We start from the raw sequence: 17,038 nt of genomic DNA, 5'->3' as shown, positions 1-17,038 counted from the left end.
ACCCCCCCCACCCCACAGCCTCCCGTCCCCAAGTAGTGAGGCTCCGGCGCCAGCCCAGTGGCCTGTGGTTTCCCAGGCTGCTGTCTGCAGGGGTGGTTGTGTGTGTGAGGGGTGTTTCTGTGTGTGAGGGGTGTTTCTGTGTGTGAGGGGTGTTTGTGTGTGTGTGTGAGACGCGGTAGAGCATCAGTGAGGCAACTGAAAGGGTTGCTGGTTCAAATCCTTGGCAAATCATGGAGTCGGTTGCGAAGGGCCCGCGAGGCCCAGTGCAGTGTTCAGGGCATCGTTGTCTTGTGAAGACCGACATTTGCGGCTTGGCTTCTGAATGAGCAGTGTGGTTTTTTTTCGGGTTAGTGTAGCAAACCACACAGTAGGTAACTTATCTAGTCATTCCATTTTTCTGTTTGTTTCTCTGCAATGCAAGGCCACCTCGAGTGTCCCGAAAGGAGCCAAACAAATACAATGTATCATTATACAGAAGCGCTCTGTGCCTTTTACTGGTGAATGCCTGGTTGTGTGTTGGGTCAGAACCCTGCACTTGGAAGACAGGAGTGGATGACACCGGGACACAGGAGTGGAGAAAAGAAAGAAGAATGCTTGGGGATGGTGTGGAGGGTTGAAGGGTACAAAGAAAAAGTTTTTGTTTTGGGATTAGCAGGGATTTGGTAATAGTGACGATGAATGCAATGGGTTTGTTCAGTCCATTTCCAGCGTGGCTGTGGTTCCCAATGCGTTATGCTGCCTGGATACACACCAACTATACAGCATATGCCAGGAAAAGCCTGGGGCCTTTAATGAAATATGCATTCTCGCCGTGAGGAGACACGTGAAAAGTTGCTGGGGAAGTCGAAAAATAACCAAAGAAGGAAGCAAACTTGGAGGAACTGACAAGATGACACATTAAGTTAAGAACAAAAACTTTTGCATAAAAAAAAGAAAAGCATGTTTGGGCTATGCAGAGTGAACTCCAAGTTAACCTCAAGAAATCATTGACAGGCAACACAAGATTAAACACAAGTCCAAGAATCTCTGGTGGTAGCAATCATAATTCCTCCTTTGGGTGATTTGAAGCCCAAATGCCATACCAATTATTCTATACAAACATAGACCTCCATCCAACATTCTACAGAAGTAGTTCTACTCAAGTGATGAAACCCAAGTACTCCATCTCTCATGGTTAGCCTACAGCGTTGTCTGTGGTGTTTTGCCCTGTTCAACACTATTCATTGCAGTAAATAAAGAAAGATCATCACTTTGAACTATGATCGTGGGGTATATTTGCCTCTATAAAATATTCAGAATAAGAATGCCTACATCGGTATAGCAATAGTCCATGACTAAACGTTTCAGTCTTACATTCCCCTTCTGTCAGTCATTTTAAATAGGAAGCTGTTGGGATTCAAAGAGAGCTCTGTAGCACACCCTGGCCCTCAGATCTATATTAGAGAGAGTGTTCATGAGGAGGGATACACTTCAAATGCAGAATAGGAGGCTGGGAGAAGGCTGGTGTTCACCCCCAGCACACTGCATTAGCATATCCCATTTCATAGTCATGCTGACACACAGCCCCGAGAAATAACACACAAACACAAAACAATCAACATTCATGAATTCAGATTCCATGTCCAGGTTCCAAGTATCAGCATTGGGTGGAAGCTTAAAATCAAGACTATAATATAGAGGCAATATAGTATGTAGAAAATATTAGGCCTGAACTAACCCTGTAACATTATATCCGTTATTAGGGTAGAAAAACGTCAAAAAACCCAGTTGGGAAGGAAAGAAAACCAAAAAAGGATGATCACATTTATGGCCCTTTGGGAATGGATAAGACAAGCATATAATAGCAATGTATAACTAGAACAAATAAACAATAGCCTGTAGTTATATTACCCATTTGAAAGCTTTTGTTGAACAAAACTACCATTCAACGAAACACCCTTCAAAGTAGTGAGAACTTGACTTCAATCATTATTCATGACTGGTCAAAACCTATTTTTAGAACCTCATCATCGCGAAACATCTGGGGGATAATGAAGCTAGACTGTTGAACGTTTTAGGTGTATCCCCATTGCTCATTTCATGAATGGGCCCCATCAGTAAACACCTGCTAATATCATCATATGGCCCACCGTGATGAATGACCCTCATTCCGCCAAGATGGGAACAGTATGGCTGATTTCACATCCCGACACAGACGAGCATATTGGCCAAATATGACCCATTAACGAGCTCCGCCGCCGCCACGTGCTAAGTGCCGAAACGCCGACCCTTCGGTAGCGAGCTCCCCGCTTGAACGGCGCCGGCACCACGCGCTCCCTCCTCGTGGCGCGGCTCGCGCGCGCTTCATTGGGTTTGGTCTCGATTGAGAAGTTCAAGGTGATGATTGAAGTCGCATTAAATAAGGATTGGTCTTGTTTTAAATAGCTTTCTTAATTGTCCCATTGTATTGTATTGTTTATAACTATTGAAATGTTGTTCTGGTTGTTTGAAATATCTATTGTAGCCTATGTTGTAATAAATAAATAAAATAAATACCATAAAAAAATTGTGTGACAGATCAGAGGGCCCTCTAAACAGCTCATCAGTCCAAAAATGAGGAGACACGCGCCGAGCCCCTTGTTATATCGTCCTCTTATCGACGTGTGTGCCCGGTTATTGTGACGGATCTTCGGGTGTGTGCTTGACAATGTAACTGTGGATGATATACGAAATTATAACACACAAGAATGTGTGTGTTATAAGAATGTGTTATAACAACACATTCTTGTTATAACACACAAGAATGTGTGTTATAATTTCACACATTCTTAATGATTTGTATCCGGTGGATTGCCAAACCCACATCACACAAGATTCAACGACCTCGTGTTCGTGGAATACATTCTTGTTCCTACATCCACCAAATGCCATTGGCTATTTTTTGACTAGAGTTACAATTCCCCATACACTGATATTTAATCAATAGGTTCACAATTGGGCAAACATTTACCATGTCTCCTAAAATAACCCCCTCCCAGACAGTGAACGTTCACCTTATAAACCTCCTATCAGAGGTTGCTGTAAGATATCTAAAATCCTCAGTCTAAAGTAACATACGTCTCTTTCTTCCCATCAGGTAGGCAGGCCTACAATTTGAGTTCACGTACAAAGAACAATTCGTGTTGTTCTGACAGTTTTCCACTAGAGGGCACTGCTACCTTCTGTTGTATATAGTCTATGACTTTCCATCTTGTCTAAAATTGCAGTCATTAATAACCTGATCAGCATATCAGCACATATGCAGCCACTAGGCCTATCTGTCAATATGTTTTTCAGTTGCATGGTGCTTCGCTAAGAATCCTGTGCGCATGGTGCATACTTCTGTACAGTTCTATATTGAACACATCGAGGCTATTAATGAACACTGTTTTTGCTGCATAAGCACGAGGGTAATATTGCTTTAAGCATACCGGCATTTTGCTCATATTTTTGTAAGATGAGTCTGCGGGGCGTAGCCTATAATAAAGTGATTCATATTGTCACAAACAATATCTATATCTATCTATCTATCTATCTATCTATCTATCTATCTATCTATCTATCTATCTATCTATCTATCTATCTATCTATCTATCTATCTATCTATCTATCTATCTATCAAATACATGAATGAATATATATACATATAAATGTAGCCTAATATATCAACCAATAAAACACACAAACACACACACACACACACACACACACACACACACACACACACACACACACAAAGATAATGTATCACGATGTAGGCCTCATCACATGATGAACTTCTGTCTATCTATATACTGTATATATATATATTAAATACATGAATGAATATATATATATATATATATATAAATGTATATATATATATATATATATATATATATATATATATAAATGTAGCCTAATATATCAACCAATAAAACACACACACACACACACACACACACACACACACACACACACACACACACACACACACACACACACACACACACACACACAGATAATGTATCACGATGTAGGCCTCATCACATGATGAACTTCTGTTCATACCACGCTGTCATTCAACTGACTGTAAATACAAGTTGTCGTTTCGGCGTTTAATTTGACCCCCACGCGTGTGGATGAACATTAAGCTTAACATTTAAATATATTATAGTTTAACGTAGGCTGAGTGTCGCCCCTTCTCCACGGTCACACGCTATTGTCCCAACAACCTTGGCTAATAGGCTACCACTACCACTTTAACAATTTTACACATAGGCCTACAATTTACACTACACTTTACACCTTACTAGACCTCATTACTTATTAATACTTATGACCACTGTCTTAGTTTCCTTTACTTACTTTATTTTATTTTTTATTATTTATTATTGTGATCTATGCTGCTACTTATTTGTACTTATTTGTTTTTGTTTTTTCTTTAACTTATCTTTAGTTACTTTAACTTGTATTGTTGCTGCTATGTAGTGGTTGAGGAATCAAGCCTAATAATTTTACTCCCGTGTACTGTGTGCAATAAGATGTAATAAAAGTAATTCCGATTCGGATTCTGTCCACGCATGGAGGTCCACGCCGTGGCGCCATCCACGCACAGCTGTACGGAAGTGACACAGCACGCGCACGGCACCGTCACGTCACGCGAGAAGGCAGCGAGACAAGCAAAGCGAAAACAGCAACAACACACGAACCACATTTGTTATATCATGTGCCTAAAAACATAGGATGGGCCTGTGTATATGTACCTAACAATCGCAAGACCCAGCTAAAGGATTGCATGGAATCGTAAAAGGTGAGAATGAACCCACGGCGTATGAACCCATTCCTAAGAGTCAGTACTCTGTGGAGAGGGGAGAAGAATCGTCCACGCAAACACTGCCGCGTCATTACAGTTCAAAACACGCACTTAGCGTGTGCGCTCTGTCAACATTTTTGCGTGTATGTGCTTTGAGCGGTCAACTGTTTTGGATTGTAGAAGTTTGGGATATTTTCCTGGATAATCCTCATAACATTGTGTTGTGCAGCGATCTGGGCAGGATTTGTTCAGCTTTAAATGAAGAATGAGGAAGTAGTGGTCTAACCTTGCTCGTGACAGCCCACTTGCACACACATCATGGGTTGTTCACACATGGGGTTGGAGTAGGACAACGCGAGGGGAGCGTCGCAGTCCACGCAAAATGATCACTGATCACAGTTTGACGCTTGACACAAAGTGCCAAGAACATTACGGAGCAGAACCATTAAGCCCTGAAACATAAGCACGTCAAGAATGCAGTTAGTTACATTGACTAATTGCATTCAATTTGCGGTAATGGCACTAGCTCCCTCATGACAACAGCTGAGGGTTACAGTATTGAAACGTATATACATTCAGACAACATTATTGTTAACAAACCATCCCTCACCAATCCTTTAACAAAACAATGATTTACTTGAGCAAGTTACTCCAGTAACTATAATGGTAAATAGAAGGCATTTACTATACCACTACAGCCATTAATGCCTGATATGTTTCATCTGATGTACATTCTGCAAGAAGACAACACTGTGTTTTGGGGAGCCAGTGGTTAAGTGTCCCTTAGCCAGGTGGAGTCAGTGGTTTAGTGTCCCTTAGCCAGGTGGAGTCAGTGGTTAAGTGAGCCTTAGCCAGTAGAAGCCAGATCTACTTCTGGACCCTCCCCCTGCAATGTATAGAGATATCATTTAGTCATACTATATCGTTTGAGTTTTGTTTAACAAGCCGAAACCTCTAGAAAAATAAGCACAAGATATTTTGGCATGATGCATGTCATGACTTACACATTGCTCTAAAGCCCTTTTTTTTCCTTTCTTTAACCATAAGGATATGAGTTCCTCCAAGAATGGGGACATTTCACATGGAGGTATGCTTGGGGAAGGTACGTTCCACATTCTCTGCATTTATTGTGATATGTCTGCCAGAGATTTTAACCAGACTTTTTTTTTTCCATTTCTTTACCTAGACGATAACGCTCTTGATAGTAAATAAAATGCATTGCAGCTCTCAATGCGATCAGCAGTGTTCTTTTGTGTGGTACTCCTGATGTGTTTCATGTGATTACCAGACTATGGTATTGCAGAGATAAACGCAATGCTGATTATTCTTTGCAGAACAACAGCTTCTCCAGGACCTTAAGGAAGAGACGGATGACGTTGCAATTTATGAGCCAGTCGAAGGACTTGGAGGGGTTTTCCCGGGGGCCACTGAGACTGGGAAACGGACATTTGCGGAGATGGGCTCTGATGTAAACGAAAAGTCCACGAGCCGCAAGATATTCAGAGTCTCTGAGGAGGTAAGGGCTTGAAAAAAGAGCTTCCACAAGGAGCAAGAAAGTTTTGCAAAGGTGTCAATGATATTTGTGTTTTGGCTAATTAACAGTGTTAAAGAACAACATACGGTTGCCTGGCAAAAAAATCCTTCAGGATCTAATTGTTGTCTCATTCTAGATCAAGAAGCAGTTGACAGAGGAGAGCCTCCAGCGAGCCCTCCCATGCCTGACCTCTGGGGACAAGATGGACTGTGGCCGGGACAACCCCAGAAGCAGAACCTCGTACAGGAGGCCCCTGTTCGGTATCTCCCACAGGATCAACGAGAAGCGCATCGCGCCGAGCTCGGAGACGTCGGCCGTTCAGGGCGGAGGACAGCAGCACGACTGCGAGAGCCCCTTCACCTCGGAGTTCCACAGTCCAGAGGAAAACTGCAAGTTCGAAGCCTTCCCCGGTGCCGCGAGGGTGCCCGGCGAAGGCTTGCCGACAGACGCCGGCCTCTATCCGCTGATCGAGAAGATGTTTTTCATCCTCAACACGCTGAATTCGAGCATGACCCAGCTGCACAGCAAGGTGGACCTGCTGTCCCTGGAGGTCATACGAATTAAGAAGCAGATCAAGCCGGGCGAGATGGTGACCGAGTTCCAGCCTCCCCCACAATATCTGCTGACCAGCGAGGAGCTTCATCAGCTGATGGAGCAGACCTCGGGCGCCGGGGAGCTGGGCTGTCGGCTGCTGGTGCATCTGTTCCCGGAGCTCTTTAAGGCCAGCGAGTGCACCAACGGCTGCATCGCAAGCAAGAGAACATTGGACTCGCTGCATCTGCAGCTCATACGCAATTACGTAGAGGTGTGCTTCCCGTTAGTCAAGAACAACAACGTTTGGCAGGAGGAATGCCTGATGCAGATCAATGACTTGTTTAATCATTTTTGTGCACAGAAAGATATGGAGAGTGCCCGCATGCAAAGAAAGCAGACAATCATAGATACGGGAATCAAGGCAGAGCATGCCGAGACCTGCCACTTTATTAATGAGGTGGGGGAGGAGGAGCACCTCTCGATGGAGGATCAGAATAACCTGGCTAACTCGGACTTGGCCTCTGACATACAACTCACGGATGACTTGGATGAGTTCTCCTCCCCTGAGGACTTTGTTATCTTCCTCGTTCATCGCCTTTTCCCTGAGATTTTCGAGGAAGGTAAATTCCCAGAGGGCGCCAGTGGTTTTCACGGTGTCGGACAGCTTCTGCTGGAGTCTGACAGGTTGGAAATTATAAGGAAGTACATGGAATCAAATTTCCCTGACGTGCCTGAGGACACCTGGCTCCAGGTGTGCGTTCAGCATATGGAGGATGCAATAGAGAGTGTCCACAGCAATATTAACGAGGGGGAACACGACAACATCAGTAATAACAGCTACGACTTGGCCGGTATTCCGGAGGATGTCTCCTTGATAAGGATCCCAAATATGTTTGATCATGAAAGGCCGAACCGTAGGTCCAAAAAGTCTCTGCTTGTCCCTGTGGATTTTGACGACATGGAAATCCCTCTGCCAGACTTCAGCGTTCCCAAAGAATATCTCCTTTCCAAGGAAACACTTAAGAGCAATTACGACTGTAGCCTGTCCATCGGGAACTTTGCGTCTCGGGTTCTGGTGCTGATGTTCCCCGAGCTCTTTACCCAGGAGAACGCACGGAAGCATTACAACTGCAGTGGCTCCCTGGGCAAGAAGCAGCTGGACCCCGTTCGCGTCAACCTGATCCGGCACTACGTCCAACTGCTGTACCCTCAGGCCAGGAACGACCGGGTGTGGATGTTTGAGTTTGTGGGCAAGTTGGACGAGCGGTGCAGGAGACGCGACACGGAGCAGCGACGGTCCTACCAGCAACAGCGGAAGGTCTACGTTCACGAGCGGGAGCCCGAGGCCAGCGACGCGGACTGTCAGCTGAACCAGTTCAACGGCGACGCTCTTAGGGAGGACACAGACTGCACACAGACCCCCGCCGCGCCGCCCGAGAAGAGCAGCAAAGACTTTTGTAAGATACCGCTGGACGAACTCTCGGTAACCGTACCCGACTTCCCCGTGCCTTCGGCCTACCTGCTCTCGGACACTGAGGTGCGTGAAGTCGTGCAGCAGAGTCTCTCCGTGGGGAACTTTGCCGCCCGCCTCTTAGTGCGTCTCTTCCCCGAACTCTTCACGCAGGAGAACCTGCGGCTTCAGTATAACCACTCGGGGGCGTGCAACAAGAAGCAGCTGGACCCCGTGCGCCTCCGGCTGATCCGCCACTACGTGGAGGCGGTGTACCCTGTGGAAAAGATGGAGGAGGTGTGGCACTATGAATGCGTGCCCAGCATCGATGAACGATGCCGGCGCCCCAATCGGAAGAAGTGTGACATTCTGAAGAAGGCCAAAAGATCGAGCACTGTGTTTTAGCCACAATAGTTTGCTGGTATGGCAACAGCTGTCTTTGTCATGAAAATTATTGCACACAATATAAGCTCAATCTATTGCATTGTCAAACTTTTACAGCAGTCCGATGTAGGTTTTCAATCAGCACTAACATTGGTCTCGTTTTATTTTTGACCATAACCGTAGAAATTATTGTTCAAGTACTCGAATGCCGAGTGATAACAAATGTATATTTATGAGCCAAACTGCCATAGCTTATGTACACATTAACTGATGCAGCTTAAAAATAATGTTAGCTAATGGAATAGTTAAGTTGATATATGAATAGAAATGAATCACGTGATTTGTTTCTATTTCAGTCTATTGAACCACTGTTTAAGTAAGAATTTGCTTATGTTAAACCTTCTTATAGAAGTTTATATATAAAAACAATTAACAATGACAATGGGTCATGTTAACCTTTTTTCTAAAAAAATCACATTCATAAAATCTAGTTTAAGAATTAAGGGATGAACGACTCAACTTTTTTTGTCACATCCATCCATCATGGATGTCAGTCATCAGTCATCAAGGATCAGAATTAAAAGTAAATTTGATTGAAATTCCTAATTGATTGATTAAAACCAAATTTACATTTCAAATATATTCCATCAAGCAAATAAATTCTAGATTCTTAAAATTACTTTTTGATTTATTCAAAAGAAATAAAGGAAATTACAAAAATACTAAACATAAATTGAATGTCAAATCATGTTTTAAATATGTGTCACCAACCCAAAAAAAAACAAGTCCAGAGTTTCAACATGCACTTTATAACTGCTTTCACTTTTGCTTGGATTGAATGCTTTGAGGCCATTTATCAGTAAAGTAATTCTTGGGAAAATCATGGCTTGAAGGCTTCATCCTTGGAAAGCTCTAAACTCTTCCAGCGTCTCAGGGCCACTTTGTACTTCTCTCCATCGTTGGATTCACCCAATTCCTTCTTAAGGATTACTCTCATCAGAGTAACAGTGTTTCCTTCACCGCTTTCAGACACTACCATGTCCAGAGTGTCTCCAACTTTCACCTATACAAGGAACCAAAAAAAAAAAACCTAATGTACCATGAAATGTGTGCATCAATGTGGTATTCATTTGCGTTCATGTTATTATCAGAAAACTCACCGATTTACTTTTCTTGATGAGCTTCTGCCCATTCAGTCGAAGCTTGTTGTTGTAGAAAGCATCTTCAATTTTACTAATCCGGAGACAGAGCAAAACAAAGAAGGTCAGGGAGAGTTGAGACTAATCAAAATGCATTACCTTCACAGCTAGTCTATACTCACTCACTTGCGAGCCATATCCAATCCAGACTTCAGGATAACATCGTAGCGATAAGACTGTACAAACTTTTCTAAATCCTTATAGTCCTTAGGCAGGTTTGGGTCTTCTTCAATCTCATCCTCAGAGTCAGTGTCCTCCGTGTCCCGCTCCTCCTCCTCCTCCTCCTCCTCCTCCTCCTCCAGAACCTTTGCTAAGCCTTTCTTTTTGTTGCTTTTGAACCTCAACTGGTGCAATGACCAGTTTCGCACGGAGTCTCTGCCACGGACAACTGGCCTGTGAGAGCCTAACGTGAAACAAACGGACGATCCCCAAAGCTGGCGTGTGTACATGATCCTTGGGCACCAGGTTGTCTGTTTGAATCCGTATCCGGGTGTGAGAAGTTGCCGCGGGTTGAGTCTTCCCAACTGCCGCAGAGCAAGCGCCTCTACCAGCAAACCCTGCATGTTGAAGACCTGTGACACAATAACAGGATATGGTGAGCATTTTCTTTGACCAGAAACCCAATACACAATGTACTGAACAATATATGTGACAAGAAACACAATAACAACATAGTGGCCCATACTGTTCACCAGAAACAAAGTAATAACATCGTGGCCAATATCTTTGACCAGAAACACAATAACAACATCGTGGCCAATATCTTTGACCAGAAACACAATAACAACATAGTGGCCAATATCTTTGACCAGAAAAACAACACAATGTAGAGAAGAGACCATTGTTTTGCGATTTAGTACTAGGTAGCTCACTCATAACCAGGGTTTTGACAACAGCACTGACTATTTATTTCATCTGACATTAATTGTCTAACTATCGAAATAAGCGTTCATAAAAGATGTGTCAAACTAGTGATGCAGATTATTCATATTAAAGTACATCCTGGCTGAGTCTTTATCGCATTTGGCTATTCCTGTCGTCCAAGAGCTTGCATAAAACAAGCATTGCAAGACTACAAGGTCAGCATATTACCCAGCCATCCTATAGAATATGAACGTAAGTCAATTGTTGACAATTGTCTACTTACTCTGTCAGTAACCTTTAGCGTGTTGAGTTCTTCGTCCACAATATTTATAAGTTATAAAGGCAGACCGATGTGTAGGTGGCGCCACCTATGGCACAGGGGTGGCGTCGTGTTCAAATCACATCGGCGTTAATCGGTTGTAAACCGTCCTCTTGTTGTGATCAGGTTGTGATAGCAGGCTACTTCATGTAGCCTACACACTTTGCGTGCGATGTCCAATGGAGTACGAACAATAAAATGTTTTGTAGTGGACAAACATTAAAATCGGATACAAGGTAATGATATGTGCTCAAATAACATAACACAATAACATACGAGTACAATATTTTCTCTGTTTATGTATGGATTGATATATTGCAGTGCACAGGCAAGGGAGTGAATTCCTTTGTTTTATTAAAGGATATTTATTGATCGACATTTAAGTGACTTAAGTGGTGCCCAGCAAAATAGAGCCTGAATCCATGATCCTTAAAGAAACCCAACCAGACCTGTTTTCATTTTAATTATTGACTATTAAAGTAGTTAATTAAGGTTTGGTAAATCCTGAAAGTATTTGCTTATCTGTTACATATCAATTAAGATTATTTAAAAAAGTTTTTTGTGTCCCATTTAAGTGAAAACATAGGTGTACTCGGGACTTCAATCTGACACAGAGTAGAACATTGATTATTTTCTCACAAATCAATATATATACCTACAAAATACTTTTTGTTATCAATTATTGACTAAACAGGTAATTCCAACATTGTGCTTGGCATGCTTGTTTTTCGAATCCTTACAGCTCTACAAATACACACACCAGATACATGGGAGGGGCCGGTTACCGTTTTAAATACACATCGCCAAGTAGTCCTATGACCAACGGTCCAATTCACCTTGAGGAGAAATAAAGGAGGTCCTTCTTCTCTTTGCAAATCCTCTTTATAGTTAGGGTTGAACATATTTCCTTAACATTTATTGCAAATATCCTTACTCCAGCATTAGATAAAACATATTAAAAAAGTTCAAGAGAAAAAGTTGTTTCTTTTATAATGTGTGAAATGTTTTTACAAGGTTGATAAGTACAATTGCAAGCCCACAATAACAATTCATTTACAAGGGGACAATAACAAGTGGTACCATAACTCATGTACAGTACATGTTTCCAATAACTATGTTTGCCTCTATTATCTAGTGTATTACAATAGTTGAATGCATACTTTATTACTAGAATGGAACATGTAACAACATTCAGCATGATTACAATCCATAATGTCTAGTAGTTTCACTTCAAGTGCATAATATTGGCATCGTAAGTGTAGGAACGATGTCCTTATGTATACGTGGTAGAATAGCGTTGCCAGAAGTCGTATAAATGTGTCGTACAAAGTTCATACATTAACAACATGTAAACCTCAGTGCATGTACAGTCCTTGCATACGCAACCTGTAACGACCTGAGGGCACGAGTCCCTCCTAATGCAAATTAAAATGTCAACATCCAAAGTCAATGGTGCCGTATACATCGCACCACCGGGGCCTTTTGATGTGGTCATCATTGACACTCGATCTCAATATACTACAAATTGCAATGCAGCCACTTTCCAATTACAAATCGAGCATTCATATTAATGGACATAAAGTATGACATAATATGCTGGTGGTTTACATTCATGTTCATATATGTTTGTGTATACATTCAGTGTTAACAGTAGGAGATCATGCAAATTAGGTTTTGATATTAATATTATCGATATTATTTGATGTATGCTTCTCACACTTCATAATTGATAGATGACTTTAAAGGTGTTGTTGATACGATGTGAAGAATGAATTTCCCTTGTAAGGCATAAACCTCCCATTAGCCACCATGATAGTACTGTAATAACATGTGTTTATGTATTTACAACACAGTTGCCGGCATGTTTCTCCATGGCAGTAGATTACAAATAGCCTTATGCTAGGCCATATGTTGTATCAATATAACTATAAATATATACTGTTCGCTGGGCAAGCCCTTATACCACTGATGTAATCTTATGTAGGCAAGCCCAACTCTGGTTTCCTTGGCGAATATGATGTCCTTGGCCCAGCCAACCATTTCAGGGAAGGTGTTGGTCTTTGAAGGAAGTATTAGATCAAAATAATCCGAACCCAACCTTGCTTTTAAGTCACAAATTGATGCATAATTTATGTATCCTTTCCTTTGTCCACTCAGTTGTGTCAATTATGTATCATAGAAACAGATACCTCAGAAACCTTAACATTTTCTTAGAGTTAATGTACACATTTGGCCCATGCTATGTAATTGGTTTCGTTATGAATTCTACTTCTTTGAGATATTCATTTTAGATTTTCTTCTCTTGGGTGGGTACGTCGAAGTTATTGCTGTACAAAATGTGATTAACTGAAACTTTTGACGCCCTTTTCAGAGAAAACAAAACATGTCTCAGTGTAAATCCAGACATGTTCTTGCATTTAAGCTTCAACATTCTCCTCAAGATATGTCAGGTACATTTACAGAATTCCACCCTTCTTTTCCGTGGCTTGTTCAATATTTTCTGAGGTAATTGCCAGTTTCATTTCCAGATGCTTGTAAGGTAAAATAAATGCTACAGCATTGTATAACAGCCTACGTCTTCATGGTTTTCATTAGATGCCACGTGGATACACACACTCCCGCGTCGTTAACAGATGGAAAACCCATATCCACTGACACATTACTTAGTTATTGCTTTGGTGGTTTTCAAGTGGATCGATTTTGTTTCAATCAGTTGGGACACAGCCTGTGTGTGCGGGTGTGTGTGTGTGTGTGTGTTTGGGGGGCTTTGCGTTGCGTAACCCCACACCTCGACCCAACCTAACCCAAAGGAAACCTCGCCCGACGTCCGGTGTCCCTGCGTGCTACAGCAGCCGGTCGCCCTGCCGACCATCTGTCCCGCCCCCGTCATAGCGAGGTCTCCACGCAGGAGCCGTTCCGGTGGAACGACCGGTGGTCGTGGCAGTTCTCGCTGCAGTGGACGATGAGCACGGGGAAGCAGAGGGCGTCCTGGTAGTCGGGCGGGTCCTCGTCGTCGGTGGTCTGCCGCTCCGACAGGCAGCGGGTGTTCTCGCCGGGGCTCTCCTGGTCGTCCAGGCTGCCGCTCCGCCAGAAGCAGCTGCCGCGCGAGCCGTAGCGCCTCGACAGGGAGAAGCGGCTCCCGCTGAAGGGGATGCGGGCGCTGGCCCCGGTGCAGATGCTCAAGGCGCTCCGGGAGAAGACGGAGGAGCAGCTGATGGCCCGGTGGCAGCGCTCGCAGTTCTGCCTGTAGCCGCCGAAGCCGGAGGGGCCCTGGGCCAGGTCCATGAGGCCGGCCTCCGAGTAGCTGGGCACCAGCTGCTGGTTGGAGCGGATGTGCCACTCCAGCTCAGTGCTGTCGATGGTGTTGACGCGGGGGATGCGGCGCGGGAAGGACCGCTCGTCGCTCGGCGTCACCGCCGGGTAGTCGGGCCCGAACAGCTTCTCCACGCGGTAGTGGACGTAGGCGGTGCGGTACTCCGTGAAGACCCGCAGCGGCCAGGAGAGGGTGAGGAAGGCGGTGAGCCAGAAGACGACGTGGGACAGGTACCAGGGGTGGTGGTCGGGGTCGGCCAGCACCAGCACGTACTCCTTCAGGTCGATGTTCTTCAGGTGCATGCCCTCGCGGGCCTCCATGTAGTCGTCCAGGCCCTCGTTGTCCGTGAAAAACCGCGCCCGCTGGGTGAGGTACGAGTTCTCAGACTCCACGTTGGCGAAGCTGAAGCACTTGGTGAAGCGCAGCTTGGTGATGGCCGCCTTCTCCAGGCTCAGCAGCTGCTTGGAGACGTCCTTCACCCCGCAGTGGCTGTAGTCGAACTCGGCCTCGGCCACGTGCGTGTTGACCCGCTCGTGGTACACCTGCGTGCTGGTGTAGGCGTCGCCGTTGCGGTAGCGCGTGACCTGCCGGGTGCGCCTCACGTAGTGGTAGCTGATGGCCTTCCACCAGATGCAGGGCTTGGCCTGCTGCATCCGCTGGACGCGCTCGTAGATGCCCTCCACGTCCACCTTGTGCTGAAGCTCGTTCTTGACGTGGCAGTGCCAGCACTCCACCAGGTAGACCACGTAGAGCATGCCCAGCAGGGCCAGGGGGATGTAAATATAGCCGTCGGAGCAGGGGCTGTCGTGGTACATCATGGACTTCCCTTTGAAGGCACTGTCAAAGGTGAGGCGGGTCACCTTGGTCACGTGACACCACACCATGGCGCCCATGCAGCCGTACATGAGGAGGGAGAGCAGCAGGCACTTCCAGAAGCTCTCCCGGCAGAGGGACTTGCTCAGGGACTGCTTCAGGGGCCTTTGCTGTTGATTGGAAAACACTCTTATGTGTAAATTAATTAAAAATTGCAGTTGACAATAACTTATTTGTCTTAATCTCCTATTGGTTTGGAGGACAGGGACGACAAGAGTGTTGCAGACAAGCATATTTGAAATGCTAATTGAAAATATCATTTTCAACTAATTGAAAATGTCATTTTCAAGTTCAAAGCAGTTCAGTCACACATAACTATACAAAAACATAGGTTTCAAAATGATGGGATACTCTAGTAGTCCTTCTAAACGTCCAATACAGTTAATAAGTTAATAACATGTATGCTTTCTGCTTTCCTGCCTTCGCTGACTGCTCTGGTTTGTGGTGGATGATTGCTAGTGATTGGTGAAGTAATGGCAGGTGTAGGCTAGGCCAACCCTTTCCTCTGATTATGTCCAGAAAATTAAGGACGAGGTAGGAAAACGCTAGTAGTAATCACGTTATTCTCAGTATTTTGCATGGTGAAGAAAATAACGCGTTACAGAAAATATGGAGTAATATTGCAGGAGAGCGAATATAAACACAATCAATAATAAATAATAGGACAATCCTGATTGGATAATATGTTAATATATTGAGAGTGTTTATAATACTATGTCGATCGTCGAACAAAAATACCTCTTCCCTGGCGTCCTCTTCAAAAACAGTGGTGGTGCTGCTCTCACTGGCTGTCGCCGCCGACGCTGGTGGAGACATGGTGGCGCTGATCGGAACGATATCGTTAGGGTGTGGAATAGGAATAAATGTCAACACCATTCTCCTGCGGACCCTCGCATCAAAGGGTTAGAGTCTAGCTGCACATCATAGCCTACGAACGTTGCATCCTTTAAAAGATAGAAAAGCGAGGTTCGTCCACGGATCATGCTTCTCCTCGGTGCAACACTCCACCGATTTAGTTTTGCTTTGTCGAAACGATACAAGATCATCAAACCGGGGAAGTGTGACTGTACCGGAGATAACGCCGCGTCTTCCACCACTACGTCCTGTTTCTCTCCGCCCGCCTGCCGCAGTCACATCATCTGGGAGGCTCCATGATTAGCTGGTGGCCATAGCGGACTGACCGTGCCCTGCCCCTGCCCTGCCCCGCCGTGCTCTCATCATGGTGGGGATACCGTGGAGCCAGCCGTACCGCCAGGCCTGTTTAATACTGGGACCAGCCGAGAGACGCTGTCCATGGTGCGTGGTTGGATGAGCGGGATCCGTACGGTGTATCCCCTAAATACATCCTCCTCCTCCTGTTCCTCATTCGCGGACGCGCCTGCTCCCTGTTAAAGACACCTCACCGCCCACATGGATGGGAAACACCAAATACTTGCCGTTTGGAAAGCTTACTCTTTGCTATGATCAAATATTCTTTAAAAATTTAAAGAAATAACTTAGAAAATATATTTTGCCTATTAAAGGTGTTTCATCATTATATCATTAATGCCATTGTTATAAAATGTTAATTATATGGAAGCCATGTTTGAGCCTTTTAAAAAATGTTTGGTGCTTATTGTTGCATTTGTCCTGGCAAGGGGTTGCATTTAAACCAAAAACATGAAATTATTGGAAGGCACAGGTTATTTTTATCATGAAAAGTTTTCAGACCCAGTGATATCACAGTAGCCAGAGAGGAAACCACGTTGCACTGTT

At 44.3% G+C, this 17,038-nt stretch overlaps 3 protein-coding genes across 4 annotated transcripts; 1 reads left to right on the top strand and 2 right to left on the bottom strand.

Moving 5' to 3' along the window:
- Positions 1-4,642: 4,642 nt before the first annotated feature.
- Positions 4,643-10,187, top strand: bend3 (BEN domain containing 3). The gene is made up of 4 exons (XM_056590538.1): positions 4,643-4,810; positions 5,861-5,915; positions 6,148-6,329; positions 6,484-10,187. Exons 2-4 carry the CDS (start codon positions 5,864-5,866, stop codon positions 8,734-8,736), a joined length of 2,487 nt encoding a protein of 828 aa, XP_056446513.1. The 5' UTR covers positions 4,643-4,810; positions 5,861-5,863; the 3' UTR covers positions 8,737-10,187.
- Positions 8,239-11,155, bottom strand: mtres1 (mitochondrial transcription rescue factor 1). Of its 2 annotated transcripts, none has more exons than XM_056590544.1 (4): positions 11,007-11,041; positions 10,041-10,486; positions 9,876-9,948; positions 8,239-9,778 (listed from the first exon to the last, which is right to left on the bottom strand). In XM_056590544.1, exons 2-4 carry the CDS (start codon positions 10,475-10,477, stop codon positions 9,596-9,598), a joined length of 693 nt encoding a protein of 230 aa, XP_056446519.1. In that variant the 5' UTR covers positions 10,478-10,486; positions 11,007-11,041; the 3' UTR covers positions 8,239-9,595. The 2 variants fall into 2 exon arrangements, with proteins under 2 accessions (XP_056446519.1, XP_056446518.1); XM_056590543.1 differs by lacking the exon at positions 11,007-11,041 and adding an exon at positions 11,062-11,155 and having other exon boundaries at positions 8,240-9,778.
- A 2,828-nt stretch (positions 11,156-13,983) lies between these two features.
- Positions 13,984-16,148, bottom strand: LOC130382674 (transmembrane protein 151B-like). The gene is made up of 2 exons (XM_056590540.1): positions 16,022-16,148; positions 13,984-15,393 (listed from the first exon to the last, which is right to left on the bottom strand). The coding sequence occupies exons 1-2, from the start codon at positions 16,097-16,099 to the stop codon at positions 13,984-13,986; spliced, it is 1,488 nt and encodes a 495-aa protein (XP_056446515.1). The 5' UTR covers positions 16,100-16,148.
- Between the last annotated feature and the right edge of the window lie 890 nt (positions 16,149-17,038).

This window comes from Gadus chalcogrammus, chromosome 5 (genome assembly GCF_026213295.1).
Source record: "Gadus chalcogrammus isolate NIFS_2021 chromosome 5, NIFS_Gcha_1.0, whole genome shotgun sequence".
Lineage (NCBI taxonomy): Eukaryota > Metazoa > Chordata > Actinopteri > Gadiformes > Gadidae > Gadus > Gadus chalcogrammus.
The sequence above is the reverse complement of the archived record's forward strand: the minus strand, read 5'-3'. Positions and strand labels throughout refer to the sequence as shown.